General features: G+C 38.1%; 1 protein-coding gene across 4 annotated transcripts; it reads right to left on the reverse strand.

Annotated features, from left to right (window-relative positions):
- Positions 1-3,395: 3,395 nt before the first annotated feature.
- Positions 3,396-21,607, reverse strand: SH3GLB1 (SH3 domain containing GRB2 like, endophilin B1). Of its 4 annotated transcripts, none has more exons than XM_027462636.3 (11): positions 21,394-21,607; positions 17,876-18,017; positions 16,977-17,105; positions 16,155-16,288; positions 15,689-15,781; positions 13,491-13,529; positions 12,037-12,060; positions 9,077-9,166; positions 8,453-8,553; positions 4,835-5,066; positions 3,396-3,870 (listed from the first exon to the last, which is right to left on the reverse strand). In XM_027462636.3, exons 1-11 carry the CDS (start codon positions 21,463-21,465, stop codon positions 3,763-3,765), a joined length of 1,164 nt encoding a protein of 387 aa, XP_027318437.1. In that variant the 5' UTR covers positions 21,466-21,607; the 3' UTR covers positions 3,396-3,762. The 4 variants fall into 4 exon arrangements, with proteins under 4 accessions (XP_027318437.1, XP_027318436.1, XP_027318439.1 ...); XM_027462635.3 differs by having other exon boundaries at positions 13,443-13,529; XM_027462638.3 differs by lacking the exon at positions 21,394-21,607 and adding an exon at positions 21,123-21,275 and having other exon boundaries at positions 13,443-13,529.
- Positions 21,608-21,735: the final 128 nt, after the last annotated feature.

Below are 21,735 nucleotides of genomic sequence, written 5' to 3' on the forward strand. Positions count from 1 at the left end.
GGGACTCCTGACAGAAATTTCACTCAGAGAAATAATATGATGTTTTTTAAATGGAACAGAACATTTGTTTCATAAGCCTCTCATATTTGTGGGCAGTCATGAGTGCTTTTCTGTGTACAACACTGAAATGGCAAATTCTTGGGTTTTTTAAAGTGAAAAACAAAGGACAAAACTGTTTGTTGCTGTTCCCAAACAAGCCCATGGTATTGCAGTACCTGGCTTAAACCCCAGCCCAAGATCTATTTCCCAGGGCCAGTTTTTAAGCCCTCCTAGCTTTCAATATAGGATGAATTGAGTTCTGCTTTTCTAATTGTCTGATGCTATTATGCAGACAGCAATACTAAAAGGTTTCACAGCGAATAATAGTTCTGATTTTGAAAACCCACACAATGTGCTTCCACAGTAAAGATACAGCCAGCATGAGTCCTAACAAGTATTGCATTTGTTTTTTTATTTTCTGAATTGTAATATATTCTCGGTATGTTCTACCCATTCAGAAAGCCTATGCCAGCTCCTTGTAAATTTGAAGGCCCCCCCATCTTTACTGTACAAAATAGAGGCAAGACCAGTCATACCCAATTAGCGTTTATGTCATCATGTATAAATCCCTACGATGCTACCTGCATGAGCACAGTTCAGGCCTACCACAGTTAGACTACAAGTCTGCTACTAGACCAGTTCAGTCTACACCAAAGCTGACACAAGTCCTTTAAAGTACAGCAAAATGACCCCTAAATACTTGAGCTGCTTATTTACTTCCACAAATTTGAGTATCTTTTGGGGGGAGTTTTCTGAAAGCCTTGTTGGTCACTTTCATACCGAGAATCAGAGCTGGGAGTAAACTAAGAAAGGAAGACAAAATATTTTAAATTCAAGGCATTTCCATATTTAGTACCACCAAACATAAAAAACAAAAACAAACAGGAAAATAATTCTATGACAAACCATATACTGCAATCTGACAGATTTCTAGAAACCCAGACTTGGGTACCACTAATCTAAAATACCACTAATTTGGTTCTGTTCAATGTATTTATTGTCTTTACACCTTTCTTGAAGTGATTACTGGTATTATGTTGCAAAATTTCTATACAAATGAGACTTCTTGTCATATTAAATCTTAGGCTTTAATAGGGACATCTTAATATTTAAAAATATAATGACCTTTGAAAAAAGAGCAGAAACATTATGAAGCAACTCATATCCCCACGGGATTTAGCCAGGGTACCTCGCATGGTACTTTGTATTTAAAAGTGTTGTGTAATCAGTAGTATCTGTTGAAGTCAGCATATACTCTCAAATGTCTGCACTGTTGCCAAGTCTAAGAGCCAGATGGACAGACTGCTGATGGCAGAAACTAGTTGCTGGAACCAAGCAATCATGACCATGCTTTTCTGGCAAAAGCAGCCAGATACATCATACTTCTGGTGCTTATTCTATGTCATGACTGAGACAGGAGTAAAGAGCATTGTAGTGGGATGCTAAAATGACAATTGGTGTTAAAAGTGCTTCTGTAGATGCTTCGCTCTCATCAGTACAATTATTTAGAAAGGACAGAAAACATTTGTCAAATTCACAGAATGAACTTTAAATGAAGCTGCTTAGTAGAAAGCATTTAAGAGGAGACTGGATGAGCCAGATATAATACAGGAAAAGCCATATTCCTTACAGATGCATTTAAGTTGCATATGTGGACTTCTGCCAGCTTCCTTTCTCAATGGTACAACAGAGAACCTCATGATGAGATAAGACAACAATAGCACCTTTCTTTACTTAGAAGAAAAGTACTTTTGGTTTAAAGAGAAGCAGGGGAATTAAGGATAAGTTGCAGTTTACATAAACTAAAGGGTCTCTTGCACTTTTTTTTTTCAAACATAGATCAAGCTACTGATACATAACAGTAAGTAGTTTTACTGCCAAATGTTGCCTTCATGTGGCTTCATTACTTGTATCTCCCTAAAACATGATGATAACTACAAAACACTGCTCTATAACATGTTACTGCATTTAAAGTTAAAAGTTAGGATGGTTCAACTTAGCAGAGTCAATTCATTATATTTCTGAAGTAGGTAACATGTATTCTTGAATATTCTATAAATTAAGTGAAATTAATACTGATTTGAATTTAAACACATTTGATGGCAGTTAGCATAGAACTATAGAAGACTAGAGAATGGTTCGTCACAGTCAATTTTTGGATTTTTTTGTTTTTTCCTTGTAAACTCTAGAACTACAGCATCTGATTCATCTTATTTAATGAATCATGAATTATTGATGGTGAATTATAACTTATCAGGAATTATTACTGTTGACTCCTCTAATCTTCACATTTAACAGACCAAATAAACCTCAGATTTTTTGGTTCTTGCCCTGCTTTGTGCTTTAATGCAACCTCTGCACTTTAAAACTGAAGGAGACTACTGGAAGTATAATTCAAAATAGAAAACACCTTTTAATTAAACCAACACATGACCTAAAAAAACAAACAAATTTCATCCCACTTGAAGTAATTTGTTTTGTTGAAAGTTTCATCAATACTTGCTTGCACTGAATTTTAAAGTTGCTGATCAGAAGCATTCAGCTAAGCACCTAGTACCAGTGTCTGCTGAGAGTTAAAGTTGACTTCCACAAACGTTACATCTTCCTGCAACAGAAGGAATTTCCTTCCACTGGAAAGTAAGTTATTCTCCTCATGCAACCAGTCCAATTCAATGAATTAAATCTACTGCTACTTCAGAAAAAAAGATTGAGAGCCATCTATCCTTTTCACATTTTACAGCCTGAAAATCTATTTATGAAAGAGTAAGGGGCATTTTTATTTCCTGCATACTTAAAGGAGGTCCTCTTGCAAAGCAGAAGCATAATATTACTTCAACCCAATCAGGACATGACAATAAGCTGTGGCATAGGAAGTGTGAATATAGATGATTTTTACTCAGATTATAGTTTTTAATAAAAATATAAATGTATGCTCATGAGAGATTAAATGAGTAGATACTTGGTTAGCAAAAATGTTGTGCTTGATTTAACATAAAGGCAGATTTGCACTTGAAAGAATCTTGATAGTTACTCAGAGTGAATTAGCCTCTTTTCTGGAAAGCAATTAAAGGATATGAATACAAAGCAAGATTAAAGTGTCAGAATGTGTGTCATTAACTTGTGTCAATCCACCTATGTGCAGTTTAAAACCTCAACATACTAGCATTTTGCCTTACATTTTCAACAGAGAGGACATCTGTTTTCATTTTTCAGCGGTGATTAAATGCACAAGTTACTCAGTGGATAGCCATACATTTGTACTCCACACGTGTTGGGAACAAACCCATATGGATTTATTTAAGGTTTACGTTTCATGTTTGTTTTTGATTATTCAAATAACGTGCATTACACCTGCATCAGTTCACAATAAGTTTATTTTATGTGAAGAAAAGCTTTGCCATTAATGAAAAAATTCAGTAGAAAACAGTACCTCCTGCTTTCAATCTAGGTTACTCAAAAGTAGAAGCTGGTATTAGTGAAAACTTCAGTAGAAACAAATCTGTAGGAAACATGTTCTTGGCACATGAAGTAAAAGCTTTAAACACATTAAGTTTGAATAGAGTATTTACCATGCAACCATGCTGGCAGAAAAGCCAGTTTGTAATGGCTGGTATTTGTCCCTCAAGAAAGAAACATGGAAGACACTTAAACCTGCTTACATAACATTAATTGTATATAAATATGGTGTCACCATAATTGACAGTCTTTACTCAGGCCAGCCATTTAGTTTAGCAGTTCTAAATAAGTAATAGGCACTTTGCCTTTCTGATTTCCCCTTTCACCCATCAGCCAGTCTGAATCCATGCCCGGGATACTATACACTGTTATCACCTAAAAAACAGAAACACATCATTATAATCTAATAATTGCCTAGGAAAAAAAGTCTTTAGTCTTTACAAGGTCTTAGAAACAGGATTAACCAAGGTAGACTAACCATCTGAGTATCTACAGAACAAAATCTAGTGCTCATAAAAATTATTTCATTGGTCCATGGAAAAGAAGTAAATATTGTAGCATATTTAAAATATTTCACCTCTTTTCTGAAGTTTTTATTAATTACTGTTACTCTATTTTTTTATTATTATTTTTTTTTAATCTATGGATCTTGTATATTTTCACCAACAGGCAACCTAAAAGCAAGTTCCCTGGATCTTCAAGAAAAGACAGGTGATGCTGATGGGCTACACCTTAACAGAAAATCTGAGGCCACAGCTTCCATCTAAGTCACTGTCTACGTAAGACAAAAGTCAAATAAAAATATGTAAGTAATGCACACATGAAAAAGTTATAACACTTTTTGTGAATGTTATTCTTCACTCAGCTACAGTCACGTAAGTAGGTGACTTTATTTTATATCTTTGCCTGCTTTCTGTAGGGTTTCTGACTTTCAAGTATTAAGAATTCAATTAGAAGAGGATTAAGCACAGCACTACCACCACCACCAAAACCAGAAGTGATTTTACTTCCATATTCTTCTCAAAATGCAACATTTTATGTTTGAAAGACTAATTATATTGATAACAGTGTTAGAGGTATGTTAAAAGGAAGACTGAACAGTTGAACCTTGATTGTCTAGAAAATTCTTCTTGCAAGCTGAGCAGGCATAACAGATGTTAACTCTCACTATAGAACATCAGGGTATACAGGTACAGGACACTAGCTTCTCAGAATGCTATTGAAGTTTAATTAAAAAGAAAATCAACTACACAGATTTCTTCACGTAGCACATCTTCACTAGATAGTCACAAGCATTCTGAGTTTATTCTTAAGTGACCGAGATACTTAGAAAACTTACCTCATCTGCAAGTAGTGATAACTCACTGCTGTTTGCAGCATCATAATCATAGAGAACTCTAGCTTTCCTGCTGCCACTTGATGACTTCAGTTCACTGATGCCTGAAGTAACTATTGAGTTGCTTACTGAAGGCAATGAAGCAGAAGCTGAGGCCAAAACTGAGGGAGTAGAAATGCTTTGCACAGGAGTCGAGGAAGACTGATTATTGTTAGAGAGAAAAGTAGATGGAAAGCTGTAGGGAAAAACAAAACAAAAAGACTTCTGGGTGAATCTGTTCTACATGCCTTCACACCTAAATCAGTATTCTTGCCTTCATCAGTTATGGATTAGACAGCAGCAGACAGCAGCAATTGGATAGCACTGATATTTGTACAAACCTAAATAAAGATTTGTTACTAATGCATAGTATAAACCAAACCAATATACTTTAAAATAAACATTGCCACTTAAAAAAAAATAGGCAAGTACTATTGGTCAGACTTAATTCACACTTCATTTTAATCAACATTTATTTTGGCAGCTCTGCCAGTAAGAGTAACCTTCACCCCCTCCTGCTAATTCCTTAGTTATATGGCTACACAAAGGTTTGTGTTAGTGAACCAGATCAGGGAAATAATATAGGTTAAAAACACAGCCCTTCTCTGAAAGAATAATAAAAAAAAAAAAGACAGCTTTTTTTGTAATCTAAATCAGTTTGTTGATCCAGCTAGCTGCGTGATATAAAGCAAAAATATTTTTAACACTAAAGATGAACTTAAATCAACTCAGGGCCCTCCTTTCTAGATCAGATTACTGCTTGTTCTTTGCCAGCTGTAGTGCTTGCCAGACACTTCCATAGTCAATTCCACTCATTAACCTGACTGAAAGCTAAGCCAGTAAATACATATACATATATGTGAAGTGATGGCAAAAAATTGTTGCAACACAGAGGTGATACAACAGAAAGGACAGAACAACTTGTCTAAAAAGTGGAAGGAGCAGAAAGAAGAGCAAGAGAGCAACATATTTTGGGGTGGGGGATAAAGGGGATAGAATTGCATGGTTGTGAATGATGAACTGTGAGACTGTGTTACCATCTTATGTCACTTTGCCCTGCATCCTGCGATACGGTTCCATGGCAGACAAAACTCATTTAGTAGTTGATGCAGTCATTCCTCACTGCCTGACTTTGTTCCAACACTCATCTGATTATACCCTAAGAGCAGGCCAGTGACGGTTTTGAAAAATGGCAGAGCTGACACACAGAAAAAGGTGAGGGTCAGCAAGGAGAATTAGTCCAAGTCAGGATGATGTGGGCCTGTAGCTCTATTTCCTTCCACGCTTCTTCTGACCAGTCTATGCATCAACTAGTCAATCAATTCCACACAACCTTCCTCATCAGTCCTTCTGCATAGATGCTTTTTCTTTACAATCCAATATATGGACACGTTACCCCCCCACACTTTTTTTTTTAATAAGCAAATCAAATCAGCAAAACAGAAGGAGAAAGATCAACACCACAGCATTTTCATAGGGATAACTCAGATGTGCCTCGTGACGTATTTATTATTAACATAGTTTGCATTCAAAATTTAAAGGGATAATCAGCTGCTTTTGAATATCACTAAATAACTGTTTAATATACTGTTAAACCTGTTCTCTGTTAACATAGTAATTACTTGTGGATCATTCTGCTCAGTTTGAAAGGTCACTGGTTTGTACAGCTAGTAGAGAAGAAAACTAAAGACTTTCTAACCACCTGGTCAATCAGTAAAGCATTAAGTCTCACTTTTTGCAAAGCTCTATGTAGGTACATTACTGTAATTCTTCAGCCGTATAGAAATTGTCTGAGATTTATTTTTTTTTAAAGCACTTTAGTAGGAGTTTCACAGCGTGTGGAATAGTAAACTAAATGCTGCCAAAACTTAGGCTTGACTGTCAGGGAAGCTGAGAAAATTCAGAGCAAAAGCAGTTGTCAGAAAGAAAAAAAAGCCAGAGTACTAGGATATTTGAAATATATTTGTTTAGTTAAATACAGGGAATAAACAAAAAAAAAAAAATACTGATTTTAACCTGGGAGATTTGATTCTTAAGCAACCACTCAGGAGAAAAATGCAGTAGAGGGATAAGTAGCTGGCACTGCATTGAAGAGAAACATCCGTAAAACTATGTCTACTTACATAAAGAGAACTGAGTGAAAGTTTTCTTCTCACCCTGCCCACAACTGACTCTGGAGAGTACATCTGCAAAATCAGTGGTCAGCCTTGGAACTTGAATAGTCTTAATGTGAACTGGGTTAGGGTTTATGCCCTAGATTCTGTGCCAGATAAAACATTTAATATGCATCTACTCTGGGAACCAAGTTTTTGTTTCAAGTAACTATCCCACTTAGAGCTGGCACACCTTTGGTTCACTAAAGATCTCAAAACAAATAGCCCCTCACAGCTCTTGGGTTTCATGTGAGGATATGGCACAGTGTTGTTCTGAGATGTGTGAAAAGAGCACACGTAACCCAGAACTTCACATCCCTTTTTAACTGAGAGAGTGCTTGCAAATACAACCAAAACCTAACTGAGCTGCCTAGGCTATTTATTTGGTGGCTATATCTGCCTGTGTGTAACATGAGAAGAACATCTCACATACCCTGTTCACCTACTTAATCCAATAGCTACCACAAATACTACCCACCATGTACTTACAAAATGAGAAACTCTTCCAAAGCAAGGAGTGCAACTTGAGAACATGTCTGTTTTAATCCACATAAGCAGATAAACTTAAGTGGTCTGACTGAGGAACCTGGGATTTTTAAAAGCTTCCAAGCTTTTGGTCTTCTAGCAGTCATAATTTTATTTAAAATACTAATAAGATCATAGCAACATAAAGATATATCCTTCTGTTTTCCTAGAGGCAGTATTTTCTTCAAATATACTATTTTTATACTTCGTAGCAGTTTACATACATTTTAAACAAAGACAGCTGTTCTAAATATGCTATACATCCTAAAAAGCAAGAGATTTTAATGACAAATATGTTCCTTAGGTTAAACCTATCATGCTTAAAGCTTTCTGTTTGGCAAGTAAACTAGGATAAGAGTACAAATTTTAAAAACAACTTCTCAAAATATTTGTGTAAATATACTTCACCTACTCTTTAATATAAGAGGCACTTGTCCTTATTTCAGTGAATGTTTATTCTCAAGCTTCAGTTCTAAAACTCGCATTCCTGTGCTACCAAATTTTAAGATTGCATACTTCTTTCAGTGCAATGTAGCTTTAAAGATGTAGCTTCTTTAAAAAACAGATTAAAGATTTTTTGGAAAAGTCTTTAAACTATCTATTTAAACAAACTGAGGAAAGGACATCAAATGCCACAGGAAGTAGCAAGTCAGGAAAAGGACAAGAATTAAAAACACTTTTGTTTTTACTTCCTCTCCATGAAAAACAAAAGCAAAAGATACTTTATAGACAGTTCTTTAAAACAGCCACTACAGCAAACTTTTAAGTACAGACAACCCTTCAGTGTATATGCTCACCTAAATAATATGGTTTGGAATAGCCCTAAAACAGACTGTCTGGTAAAGAAGAATTTGAATGGAGAAACTGTATAAAAAGTTTTCTGAAGTTTTTACAGCATTACTACCTTCCAAGTTGTTTCTGGAGATCCAACATATATTGGTAACATTGTGCATAGTAGGTCATCTGAGCTTCAACAAAATCATTCAGACAGCGAAGATGATGTGCCTATAACACAGCAAGGAATTCAAGTTCTTAGCCTGCAAGAACTTCAGACTGCATCAGAAAGACTAGCCTACTCATCACGTTGGTAAGGTCAACATTGGGACAAAGGATTTACTCCACATAGGCACTGTGCAGGTGCCTATTTAGCAGGTAACTACAATAAAACATCACAAATCAGCTTAATCAAGCACAAAAAAATAGGTTCTGTCCAACAATCACCCCATTTACCTAATATTGTTTCCACAACAATATTTTAGCTTTTTTTTTTTTATCTGATTTGATAAATGGAAAGCTAAATTGAAAGGATAAAAATGAAAACACCTGAGTTCAAGGTAAACAGAAAGTTAAGAATAAATTCAGTGGATACTAAGGTATAATACAAAAAAAAGTGGCTGTGGGATACTTTTTAAGGCAGTAAAGTGAAACCTAGTAGCCCACTGTTCCCAAGTAGTTTAAAACAACAAAAACCTACAGTAAAAGGAAGTGCCTGGATTTTAACTGTATTTCCCCCCTTTTGTGTACTCACATGTGTGCTGCTGATTCCTTCCAGCAGAAGTCTGGTAATCTCTGCTTGACGGTCAAATTCGCTCTGAGTAATTCGTACTTCCTGTTCAGACTAAAAGCAAGTATGCATATTAGGTACTTGCACAATGCACTCTATTACACTTTCCAACCACAACAGTCCAATTTTATTCAGAGCTGCTCATACAAATGCATTTAATCACATGTTTAGGTGTTTGAATCCTGTGCTTTTTCTTTGCAGATCTTCACTACACAAAAATAAATAATTGCTTTCTAGGTTCAGAACCATCAAGACACTAGCTATGTGACAAACACCTTTAACATCCGATACCTACCACATAGATCCAACATATGCAAAAGGAGGGCATTTTTCTGCCAGCAGTATTACCCCACCTCTCCCAATAACAAACCAAGTATTCATCAGCACAACAGTGTCTAAACCACAGGTTCTGCTAGCACAGCAGTGGCAGTCAAGGAGAGCGTGATTTTTTTCCATATTTCAAGTTAACATGGCTCTACTCAGATATTTAGGGTAAACCTGACATTATTTTGCCAGACAACCACACAACAATCAGCCAGACGTAATTCTGTGTCAGGATTAACAGGATATTTCATATATTAATGTTGCATACTAACCACCAATCTACTAAAACTATTTCTGGAGTTTGGAATTGAGGCGTCTTAAAAAAAAAAAAATGTATCTGGACTATATCAAATGTTCTAATCCTAAATAGAGTAGAATTTCTATTAAGATGATTGGATTCAATTTTGATACTTAAAGAATTCCAATTTTTTTTTCCTCGTTACCTATCAAGGATCTTTAACTGGATCAAACAGCATCATAGGGCTACGAAGATGGTGAAAGGCCTGGAGGGGAAGACGTATGAGGAACGGCTGAGGTCACTGGGCCTGTTCAGCCTGGAGAAGAGGAGGCTGAGGGGAGACCTCATCGCAGTCTACAACTTCCTCGTAAGGGGGTGTCGAGAGGCAGGAGACCTTTTCTCCATTAACACCAGCGACAGGACCCGCGGGAACGGGGTTAAGCTGAGGCAGGGGAAATTTAGGCTTGACATCAGGAGGGGGTTCTTCACAGAGAGGGTGGTTGCACACTGGAACAGGCTCCCCAGGGAAGTGGTCACTGCACCGAGCCTGACTGAATTTAAGAAGAGATTGGACTGTGCACTTAGTCACATGGTCTGAACTTTTGGGTAGACCTGTGCGGTGTCAAGAGTTGGACTTGATGATCCTTAAGGGTCCCTTCCAACTCAGGATATTCTATGATTCTATGATAGCAGTTTTAAAGGACTTAATCTAGCATGAACCAAATTACTTCACAGTATTTTGGAAAAAAAAGGACAGTACTCAAAAGACACAAATACAGAGAAATCTGTGTTGTAATATTTAAGACTTACTATTCCAAGACAGAATGTCCTCAGTCCTGGAACCTTTATTACCCTGCCTCAATGCTTATATGCATTTAGTTCCTTCTGTTATTCTCCAGAAAGAAACCCAAGGGGGAAATCTGCATTAAATCCAAGATAGAGCAGTTATTCTTCTTAACACAATGAAGTAGGGAAATATATTTTCATGAAGCTATTTTTTTCCAGTTTCCTTAAGTTTTTATGTGGTTGCAAACATTTTGCTCTTGCATGGCATTAATGCTAATCAAAATGGAAAGCCATGTGGAAGGATCTTAATCTCAGAAATAAGCACAGAAGAGTAACAGTTACTCAAGAAAACATTTTTCATCTAAGTCACCGCAGCTGTGAAGGCTTACACATTAATCAAGCACAGTGAGAAAGCAGCTATAGGGTACTGTGTGTTTCCTACTTAAAACTGAGAGATCATGTGTATCAAGTTACAAACTAATTACATTTTCCAAGGTTTTTGAGGCAAGAAACTTTGCTTGGAATTTTCCTATTAAATCTTTGTATTGATATCAGTGAAATCCATCTGGAAGTCCCCGAGAGAAATTAAAGAACAAGCAGTGGAGAACAGCAATTCTGATTGCCAAGAGGGGAAGAAAAGCATTCCCTTTTGTATAACCAGTATCTTAATTTCCTCTACAAAAACAACAAAGTAATACGTAAACTATCTGGAGATAAAAAGGCTAGCCTTTCAGTTCTCCTAAAAAAGTTACTAACATTTTCTTTCTTCCTGCCAGGTAAGTAAACACACGAGAACAGGAAGCTGTAAGAGGACGAAACATCCATGAGAGTAACTGACCAGCTGCCTTTAGGAACCTGTCCAGGTTTCTTCAGTGTAATGTGTGGGGTATAGTTTGTTCTGAATAGTATCTGCTTTCTATATGGTTAAAAAAAATGTACATAATTCATGACATGATTTAAAGCTTTCAGTCTCCCTTATGTTATAGAGAAGCTGAAGAACCACCCCTCAGCCCAGTTATTTTTCAGATGTGCCTACTTCCTAATTTCAATTGCTTAAGCTAAGCACTGCATTCTCTTGTGACAACATGGAGAAGGGCTGTAACAAAAAACAACAACATCACACGGGTTTATTGACATTTCTGGCACATGTTCCAGCATTTTGTGTACTGCTTTATGTTCTGAGTAAAAGCTGATGGTCAGCATTTTTCAGGACAGGTTAGATTACTATACCCTTACCTTTCTGAAAATTTTCAAAAAAAGCTTAAGGGTTCATTGTTAACAGGACACCTTGTCAGTAACTTTTAAGAGACAGGTCTTGTAGTTCTTTTTCTAGTCTGTCTTGTCACATGACAGTCATATGGTAGTAAGCTGTTTCTCGCTAACTATTGCTTAGTATAAGACACGCTACAGACTTTGTATTGCCATTGGAATTTGGAAGTCCCTAGAGGGAACCAGAGTATTCTGATGCAATGCAACAGCATTAGACCAAAATCAACAACATGCAATATCCTTTATTACATTATACTAGCACAAGTTACTGTTTCAGAATTCTGCCATTTCTAAATTGTTTACTTACTTTTGTCACTTCCTCAGCCCATATCTAGTCAGCATTAAAAGTGTGGGGAAAAAATAAAAAAACAAACTTAGAGATTGGTGGCACTTTATTAGAGGATGCAACTCTATGCCGTCTTAATTATTTTCCTGTCCTCAGAACTTCACAGGGATTTGAGAGGCTCTATGAATAAGTGCCCTTCAAGCCCTTCATATACAATGAAGCTAAATTAAGTACAGATATCACTTAGTCTCTGCATTAAATTCATAAATAAGTTTATACACTGAAAAATACATGACATGTAGAACTTGATTGCTTTAAATATATACTTGTAACATTATTACAGTTTAAGATTTAGGATTAGGAAGTGATATGAATAAAACTAAGATACTATATGGATGAAGTTAGGTTATCTTGGTATGTTAGAATACTGCAAATTATGGAAAGCTATTCTCTGTTTAACACCACATTAGATAAAGACCGAAACAGACAAATTAATGATTTCTCTTGCTAATACCATTACCAGTTTCTTATTTCACAAGAATTTCATTGAAACTAAGATTATTAAAATACTCTCAAATTGAGAATTCACAGAGAATTCAATAGGAGCATATAGCACAGTAGTCATAGAACTGCAAGGAATTTACTCTAGAACTTAATTACTTCAGCTTGCTATCCCAAACCCCTCTTGCAGTGCAGCTGTCCTTTAACCTCACTATTTCTGCAGTTCTAAGAAGATGACACAATCAGGACTTTGGTAGGAAGAAATGTCCATAAAAGCTGCAGAAGCAAGTTGAAACAAACAAACTTCTGTGCTCCTTTACCTGATCACAACTGAGAAATCTGTAACACTTACTGCAATGAGACCCACTATGCTGTGCAGATCCCTGATCCAAACTATGTCAGGACAAACTGTCGTACATTACTAATGCCTTCCTCCCCCACTTTAAGTACAGTTTTCGCACCGTAATTGTGAATCTAAGTCCTCCACATACGTGACATTACTCAGTTCCAGCTATTCATAAAACACAGCTTGAAGAAAATGAATAATTTCTGTGTATTCCTGGCTGTTTCACATCACTTATTCCTACCCCTATGAAAACAACATGAAAATAAAATAATTCCTTTCCCTTCAATGGGTAAAACTAATTTCACAAGGGATAAAAAAAAAATCAATTCCTTTGCAGCTTAAATTTACACTAATAAACGCATATGAATGCGAACACAGTATTGCATACTTTCAGATCATCAGAAGTATTTCTGATGAAAACATCTAATGCTATACACCAGAAGCGTATTTAGTATCCTTACATATAAAGTTAACTACAGACCCTGTTTGGAATGGAAAACATCTGAAACAAAGCCAAATTAGCAGGATAGCAAGAGGAACCATTTGACAGAAAATGAATGAACACAGGAGGCCAACAAACCTTCAGCCATTTTACATGCAGCAAGTTGAGCACGTAAGAGACATTTACCATAATGTTATTCTCTTCAGGCTGAGAGGTGTTTAGTTGCTTAAGTACATAGATAAAAGACAAAAGCAAGTTACAACAGTGAATATAGCAGGTGAACAGATTATTGGCACCAAACACTGCAAATATAAGCTAAGCAAGATTATGAACTGAATACTGAAATCCAAACAGTTTTATTTAGCTCTTCTAAATACTGATCTAAGCTACTTCAGCTGTACAATAAGCATGGTAAAGTAACTTCAAATACATCTACAACAGGAAAAAATGTTTAAAAGTAGATCCTAATTTAACACTTGATTCCATCCTGACAAAGTAGTGAAACAAACATTTCATTCAATACATATTGCTAGCCTATCAGGTTCAGCAGTGTTTGTCAGACGTCTTCCTTCAAAAAGAAGCGAACCAGCAAAAGGCAAATCATTTCATCGCACGTATACCCCTGTTAGCCTCCCTTTCTATATTGCAGTGGATAAAAATATAGATGCAATTTTTTCACTTCTCTGGGAACTCTGAAATCCAATACTTCTCAGACAGGCATACTGCTGTTAAAATGTAATTAAAGTTGAAGTATAGGCAAGGTAGTTATGTAAGAAGCCTCAAGTTTCATGCTCTACCACCACAAAATTACTTGTGAGTAAAACCGAATTACTTGCTATAAGAATATTTAAGACTGGCTAAGTAGCAGCAGCAGCAACCGTCAATAGTTTTGTCCAAGCATGCAGATCTGGATGATTACACTGGTGATGGAACTAATAAACTCAATATAGAACCTTCCTTTTAATAGTAAACAAAGCAGGAACAATTTCCTCACAGTATTTCTATTTAAGAAGTACAGAATATACCTGCTACCATGATAATACGCAAAACTTTTTTTTCTTGAGGGAGGTTTTGGGGAACAGGGAACTTCGAAAAAATCCAAGTAAAGGAATAGTTTATTACCCATTGCTTCTCTATTCACTGCAAGATGACTAATAACCTGCTCTGCACTCCATTGGTAATCTTACTAATTACAGAAAGCTTGACAAGCAGAAAATTAACTTTTTGCATAAAATTAACATAACACAGGGGAAAATGTGTACATGGATCTAAAAACCTATCAACAGTTTAAATACATAGGGATAGCATGCATGACATGGAGGATTGACAGAGGCAGAACTGTAAGGCAGATGTATTTGTTCTTTTTTTTGTTTTTTTTTTTTGTTTGTTTGTTTTTTTGTTTGTTTTTTTGTTTTTGTTTTAAAAGAAGTGATCACCACCCCAAAGATGTGAGGTGCTTTATCTGTGCAGCTCAGTCACACCAATAATGCTGAGGTCTTTAGGACAGTGATCTATTCACCAGCAAAGTCTGAGAGTCCCACTTCTGCCTCTTCATGCTACACACCACACGCATTCTTCCTGGGCATTTAAACTATCGTTATTTCTTCAGAATCTAAGTGCGTAAAACCTACCACACTAAATGCCCTAACCCCTAAGGCAGAGGGTTGTGGGGTGGTGGAAATCACGTCAGTATCCATCGTTTCTTTAACTAACAGTTGCAATTTCAGTCAATAGATAGTTGTGAAAATACTTCAAGCACATGCTGCTGAAATTGCATACATTAGATTATCTAGTCCGCATTACTTAAAATACTGAATTTATAGATATCTCAGCTTTTTAGTTAAGGCAGTGAGAATGGTTAAGAGATGCAAGTTTAAGAGTCCTGTTATGTGAAGCAAGAAACTACAAAATTTTGATACAGTGACGTTAAGTCTAGATGAGTATGTAAATTGGGATTGTATGTATGCTTCAACGCTTGCAAAGATTCAAATAAATAGAATCTAAATCCTGGTATTTATTTTAGTTTTATTACATGACAAAGGTGTTTCATCAAAGATTTCCTAAAGACGCTATGTGATTTATACTTTCAAATGTCTGGCAGATTGTAGCAAGTTATTTTTGGCACTACAGGCTCATCTAGTAGTGAACAAAGGTAGAATATTTACTTGGATCAACTAAATTCAACTGAATGGAAACCTAAAAATAAAAGACTAATATCTTGATCAGCAATTGACTTCCATTTCCTTGTGACACATTTCTAGTAAATTATCTCATCTAGAAAAAAAAAAGGGATGGCAAGAAGCTAGTACTGGAAACCTAACCAAGAAGTCAGACTTATTTATAACGAGTGTGAAAGTTACGGACACGTTTAAAATACTACTTACTGCGGCTCGAGCTTCTGCAACTTTTGCCTTCTTCAATCTGGTTTTTGCTGCATCCAAATCCAGTCTTTTATTTTGTAATAGTTTACGTTCTTTCTGAAAGCAAGTTAGGTTAGTTCATGAGATAAAGTACGTATCCAAAAGCAAAATCCTGTCTATTTGAATCCCTTCTCCCCACCCCAGTATCACATACAAAAAGCATTCTCCAGCTGAACAAAGAAGCAGAATTAGCTCCTAACTATTCTCACACAGTTTATACTCAAGGTATGTACCTTTAAAATACAATAGTTATAAAAAGCAAGACTTCAGAATTTTGATGGGTCAAAAGGAAGGAAAATACAAGGCCACAATTTTATCTGACCTTTTCTAAATTAGCTTGAGGAAACCAATAGTGCACAGTTATCTACCACTTCAGAGATTTACACTTCCAGTCATTTTGAAACGCTGAAGAACACACGCTTCAACTTACAGTAATAGTTTTGTAGTCTCCTTCAATGAAGTTTTTTAGGGGAGTAAGAAAGTTTATAGCAGAAGTCTGAATTAGTTCTCTGTCTGCTGTTCCGATTCGCTTTTGTGTCTCTCCACATTTAATGAGTGCATTTCCTGTAAATGAGAAAATGTGATAGTTTCATAGCAATTCAGGCAGGTGGTTATCAAAACAAGTTACTATGGGAACAAGAATCAAAGCCAACAGTTTGAAAGACAATCCAACACCATAGTACATACTTTCAAAATACATTAGAACCACCTAATAATGCTAATTCTTCTTGGTTTATATTAATATCAATCACAGGAGAAGGCCAGATTTCAATACAAATAGATACAGCATTGTAGAAGCTGCATTAGATATGGAAATGCCATTGTGCACACCTATGTTAGGACTGGATATTGTAATCTCTATATTAATCTAACAACTTCCTTCCCTTGTACCACAGTAATTAGACAAGAGTACTTGATATCAAGGAAAACACCTTCTTAGCTACTAGAAACTGCTTCTCTTCTCACTCCCATGATTAACTCCAACTTCATGCACGTAGCTTTTGTACATTAACTGAACAATACTTGGAAGTTTTGCTGTAAGTTAAGTAAGGAAGCTCAAGTTAGTACATTAGGAATACAGTTCTCATTAGTATGTTTCAACAGAGCCTCAAGACTGAGTTCTCTGACAACACTTTTGTAACAAAAAGGTAACTTCCTAGAGGAAGATGAGAAATATAATTTTACATTGTTTAGAAAAGAAGAGATCTGTGCATTTTCCCCCCTCTCCCCTTCATTTGCTGCTTTCACTTACCATAGGCTGTTCCTGGGCCAAATTCATTACCAGCATCGATCATATACTGGCCTAGTAACTCTGGATTATTCATACGACTTGGTGCTTTCCGGTCCAGTTTCTCATACACAAATTCTTCTATCCTGGCATCTAAAAAAAGAAAGAGTTCTTAAAATTCTGTCACTCAAAACACAACTTACAAGCAGAAAAGAAAACAAATGAAAAGGAAAAAGAATGCAGAATTTCTAAACCCAGACATTCAAACTCAACATTAAGCAAACAATGTGAAGTTGAATATAGTGTTCTTGGAGACTATCTATATTCCACATTTATCACGCTTGCTCCAAGGGTTTCTTTGTCTTCCATGAAAGTGAAAAGTTATACTTTTTGTTTCCCTCCTGTAATGGGGTTTTAAAAATTTGGCCAGAAATCTTCACTCTACCTTAAACACTTCTCCTTAAATACAAACCAAAAGAAGTACCACACACAGAAAACCACAAAGCTGGGGAAGTGTTAAAGACCCAGCATCTAGAGAACATAGGTATTTAGTAAAGGAATTGTTAGAGACAGACATTTCAGTTCATCTTGCCTGCTTCAAGATGATTTGTATTATGCAGGAAGTTTAATATAATGAAATAGAGCAATGAAATTCCTTGAGCCGCTGCATCTGCATGAAAAACTTTAGAGTTCTTACAGACTTTAGAGTTCTTACAGTTCTTATAGAAGAACAGGAAGAAAGCAATTGGTACAGCACCTCCGATTCCCAGTGGCTCTTCAAGATGTGCCCCTCTGTAACTGCAGCCTTTAAAACTGCTGAAGTTAGTCATAATTTAGGCAATACCTATGCCAGTAAACATTTACACTGGCAAGGCTATGAATTCAAAAGTTGCAAACAAAAAAAAAAAAAAAGGACTCCTTACTTGGATTTGGCTGCAATAACACTTCTGTTTGTTTCATTATTTTCTCTGTCCACAGCTTAGTGCATTCTGCTTTGCTGAGGAGGTTCTCCAGGTGAGCATCCAGTTCAGTCTTCTCTGCTTGACCAAGCTTTTCTTCTGTGAACTATGGTTAGTTAAACAGGTTGAAAACAGTTAATTCATAGAAATAGTTTCCCAGTGCAAGTTTAAGACAGTAACTATTCATTCTCATAACTTGCACATCACGTTATTCAGACATCACTGAAAATCTAAGGATAGATTTGAAAGTTAAGTTCAACAATCCACCATTACTATCAGCAAAAAAAAAGGGGCTTTTTACTCACACTGAGATGAGGAGGGTAATTTACAACATTATGAAGAGATCTGCTCAACCTCTTCTTCTTGCTACCAAGAGTTCTCACTTGAAGCATTTTGTCCAACTTTGCACAGTGCTCATGAAAATAAGAGCCAAGAGAGTCCAGAGGTAACTGAGGCAACTACGAGATTACTTCAGCCTTGTGAGCTTTGTAATTAAGGCTGTCCCTTCTCCCATGGGGAAAGCTGAAGACGTGACAGATTCTCACTGCAGATACCTTCACTGTATTTAAGGAGTGCTATCCTATCTACAGCAAACAGGGCAAGAAGCAGTGGGTTCAAAATTCAGTATGATGATTTAAATCAGCCATCAGAGAAAGCTTTCAAGGCAAGGACTGAACTTTAAAATAAGACTGTCCTGGGAAGTTGCGGAATATACACTGGGGGGGAGAGGTGGGAAACACACAACACATTTTAGAATAGGTCAGACAAATGCTTTAGGAACTGTTTAGATAAAACTCATCCTGTTAAGCTTTACAGAAACAGTACATTGACCTCCTGAGCTCTCTTCCAAGCTGCATTTTCAATGAAATCCAACGCAACTTCATTTAGCTAAATAAATACAGCAGACGATTCATTTCAGTTGAGATTAAATTCATGTAGAGTCTTATTACTTCACAACCAGTTTGTACCTCGATCCCAGTTCTCTGGGAGAGAAGGAAGACATGTTTCATGTCAGGGAACAAAACAAAACCGGAACTAAGGGCTTGGCCTGACTTTCCTCCGATCGGTGGTTCCGCATGATGATGATCTCATCACTTGACAGCCTGTTCAAAGGCAGGCATTTTCAGAAGAACCTGGTTTAGAATTAAATCCTTAACAGTCTTTCCAGTTAAGAAAGCAATACTAGAAGCACTCCAACTGTCAAACCTGATTCTTAGCAAGCTCTTAGGTGGAATAAACTTCCAGTAAAACACAAGAACATAATACAAATAAAACCGCATTGTCCGAGTTCGTTTTAATTTCCATTTCACTTAGAACAAAACCAGCTTTGATAGTATGCACATCTGAAGTCAAGAGGCATGCTGCAACATTTCAGGTTGTACATAAAAGTAAGCTGCCTTAGTAAGAAAGTTCACCTGCAGTATAGGGAGGGAATAGAATTTAGGTATGGACCTGCTATTACTACTGTTTAAAAGGCTCCTTAAAGCAACATCAGGCACTGTAAGCAGTTCTCAAAGTTTTTACAGATTCATTAGAATACAATATAAATGGCTTTGAATTTGATTAACTACAAAGAATTGTATTTGTTTACAAAATGGCCTTTTACACTTAGTATTTCCAGAACTCTACTTTGCAGTGTGAGGGCTGCTTACTCCATGTTAGACTTCCTGTACCCATTTAAAGAAAAAAAAAAAAAAAAAAGCAATACAGACCATATGGAAAATAGAAGTGTGACAGTATGGATTCCAGAACGGCCTTCTGTAGCAAGTCACATCAGCAAGATACCTATCAAGCTATCGCTATTGAATTCCAAATATACACACAGGTTGCCTGAATGTGACCAGCTTACAGAGAAGGAAAGTGTACTGTTCTGCAAACAACTGGGTTACTGTGGCCCCACTGGCATTTTGGGGTTGCACTGCAAAATTCCTAGAAGAAGTTACATCAAGAGAGCCTCTAACTTCAGGTAGAAGTCACGGACAATAAAAGCATTCCTACTACTAAAGAGTAAAAGCCCAACTCATTACCACCTGCTATACATGCAGCTTGTCAATTACAGAGCCTGGCAAGAGGAACAACACATTCCTCCTACTACACTCTGTATCATTATTTATTTTACCTCAAATACTACACTAATTTTCTGCTTTGCTCCACAAATTGGAACTGCTGCAAGATTCACTGAGAACAAGTCATTCAAAGCATTTGCTACTCGATGGAAGAAAGGAACTTCGCCATAGATAAGGAATGTAGAAATGAATATAGCAGCCTGAATATGGAGTATTCAAAGAGAAAAAGGTTTTCTGGAACATAAGCATCAGGTGCTCGTTAGTCCTGATCCCCTTTGAACAGAAAAGCCTGTGAAACACTAACAAGGTGTTCACTGTCTTTTAAGATGGCTGAAGTAAGTTGAAATGGAAGTCAAGTGTTTTTTTTACATATCCTTTTATGCTGCTGAACTGTTTCATTCGTTTGTTTGTTTCTAATATCAAAGCAACTACTGTTAGATTACACCATGTTATCCAATGATACCTGAACATAAAAAAACGAATCCACAAACAGGCTGCCTCTCAATCTCATCCGTAGGCCTCCCATAGCCAGTCCCACAAACACACACACACACACACCGGGAGGAGCAGCAGTAGCGCACCCAGCATTAGCGACTCAGACTGGAATAACGTGTGAAGGATTCGCTCCTCCCCCTCAGGGGCTTCATTACGCATCTCATTTTAGGAGAAAGCGACAAAAATCGCAAGGTCCCATCGCAGGCTCTTGCAACAAGGGGTGAACTTCACGTCCCTTTTTCCCTTGGCCAGCAAAAAAAGCTGAAGGGGCGGAGGCTGGAAAGGGAGACAGGCTGGAAAGCCGTGACAGAAGCCGGGGAGGGGGGGGGGCATGGAAAGAGCTCCATCACAAAGGAAAGCCACAACTACTACTTGAAATTAATTTCAATCTAAGCAGCAGTGTTTCCTGATGAGTTTGTATTTTCAGCGCTCTGCTGTGCTGCTGATTGCCGGTTCTGCTCGAACACGGAGATTTAAGCCAATACACCAGCCTGATCACACCCGATAACCGCTTTAATCCCGTGCCAAACCTGACCGTGACCCACGGAAAAAAACACGAGAAACCACAGCTAATGACTGCGCTCTGCTCGGACCTCCACCTCCCCACAGGAAATCTGCTCAGGTTTGATTACGTAAAGAAAGAGGCTTACGGCTCAAGGCAGCGGCGAAGGAACAAAAGCCAATTACAGTATCCTCAGCGTGAGGAAAGGGGAAAACCGACTCAGAAACAATAGGCTGCCAACGAGCCCCGAACCAGCCCAGCTCGGCAGCCAGCAGCCCCGGCGCGTCCCGTCGGAGCCCCGGTTCCCCCGACGGAGCCGCAGGAGCACCGGGCTGCCCCCGGGCCAACGCCTCGCGGCGGCCTCACGGAGCCCAGTCCCGGCGGTGCCCCCTCCGCCCCACCCCGCGGGGCGGCCCTACCTGCACGGCGCGGCTCAGGAAGGTGCCCGCGTCGGCCGCCAGCTTCTTCACGTTGAAGTCCATGATGTTCATCTTGCGGCGGCGGCCGCCGGAGCTGAGTCAGCGCCGCGCCGCCGCCGCTCCCGGCCCGGCCCGGCCCTGTGGGGAGCCGCCGGGGGGAGGGCCCGGGCCCGGCGCCGCCGCCGATTGGGCGCGGCCGTGGCGTCAGGCGCAGGGCCCGGATCGGCCGCGCAAGGGACGACGGCGAGCGCGGCGCCGGGGCGGGGCGGGGCAGGGCGGGACCGGGCGGGACCGGGCGGGCGGTGCTTCCCGCCTCTGGGGGCGGCCCTGAGGGGCTGTGCG

The sequence above is a fragment of the Anas platyrhynchos genome, chromosome 8 (genome assembly GCF_047663525.1).
Source record: "Anas platyrhynchos isolate ZD024472 breed Pekin duck chromosome 8, IASCAAS_PekinDuck_T2T, whole genome shotgun sequence".
Taxonomy (NCBI): Eukaryota; Metazoa; Chordata; class Aves; order Anseriformes; family Anatidae; genus Anas; species Anas platyrhynchos.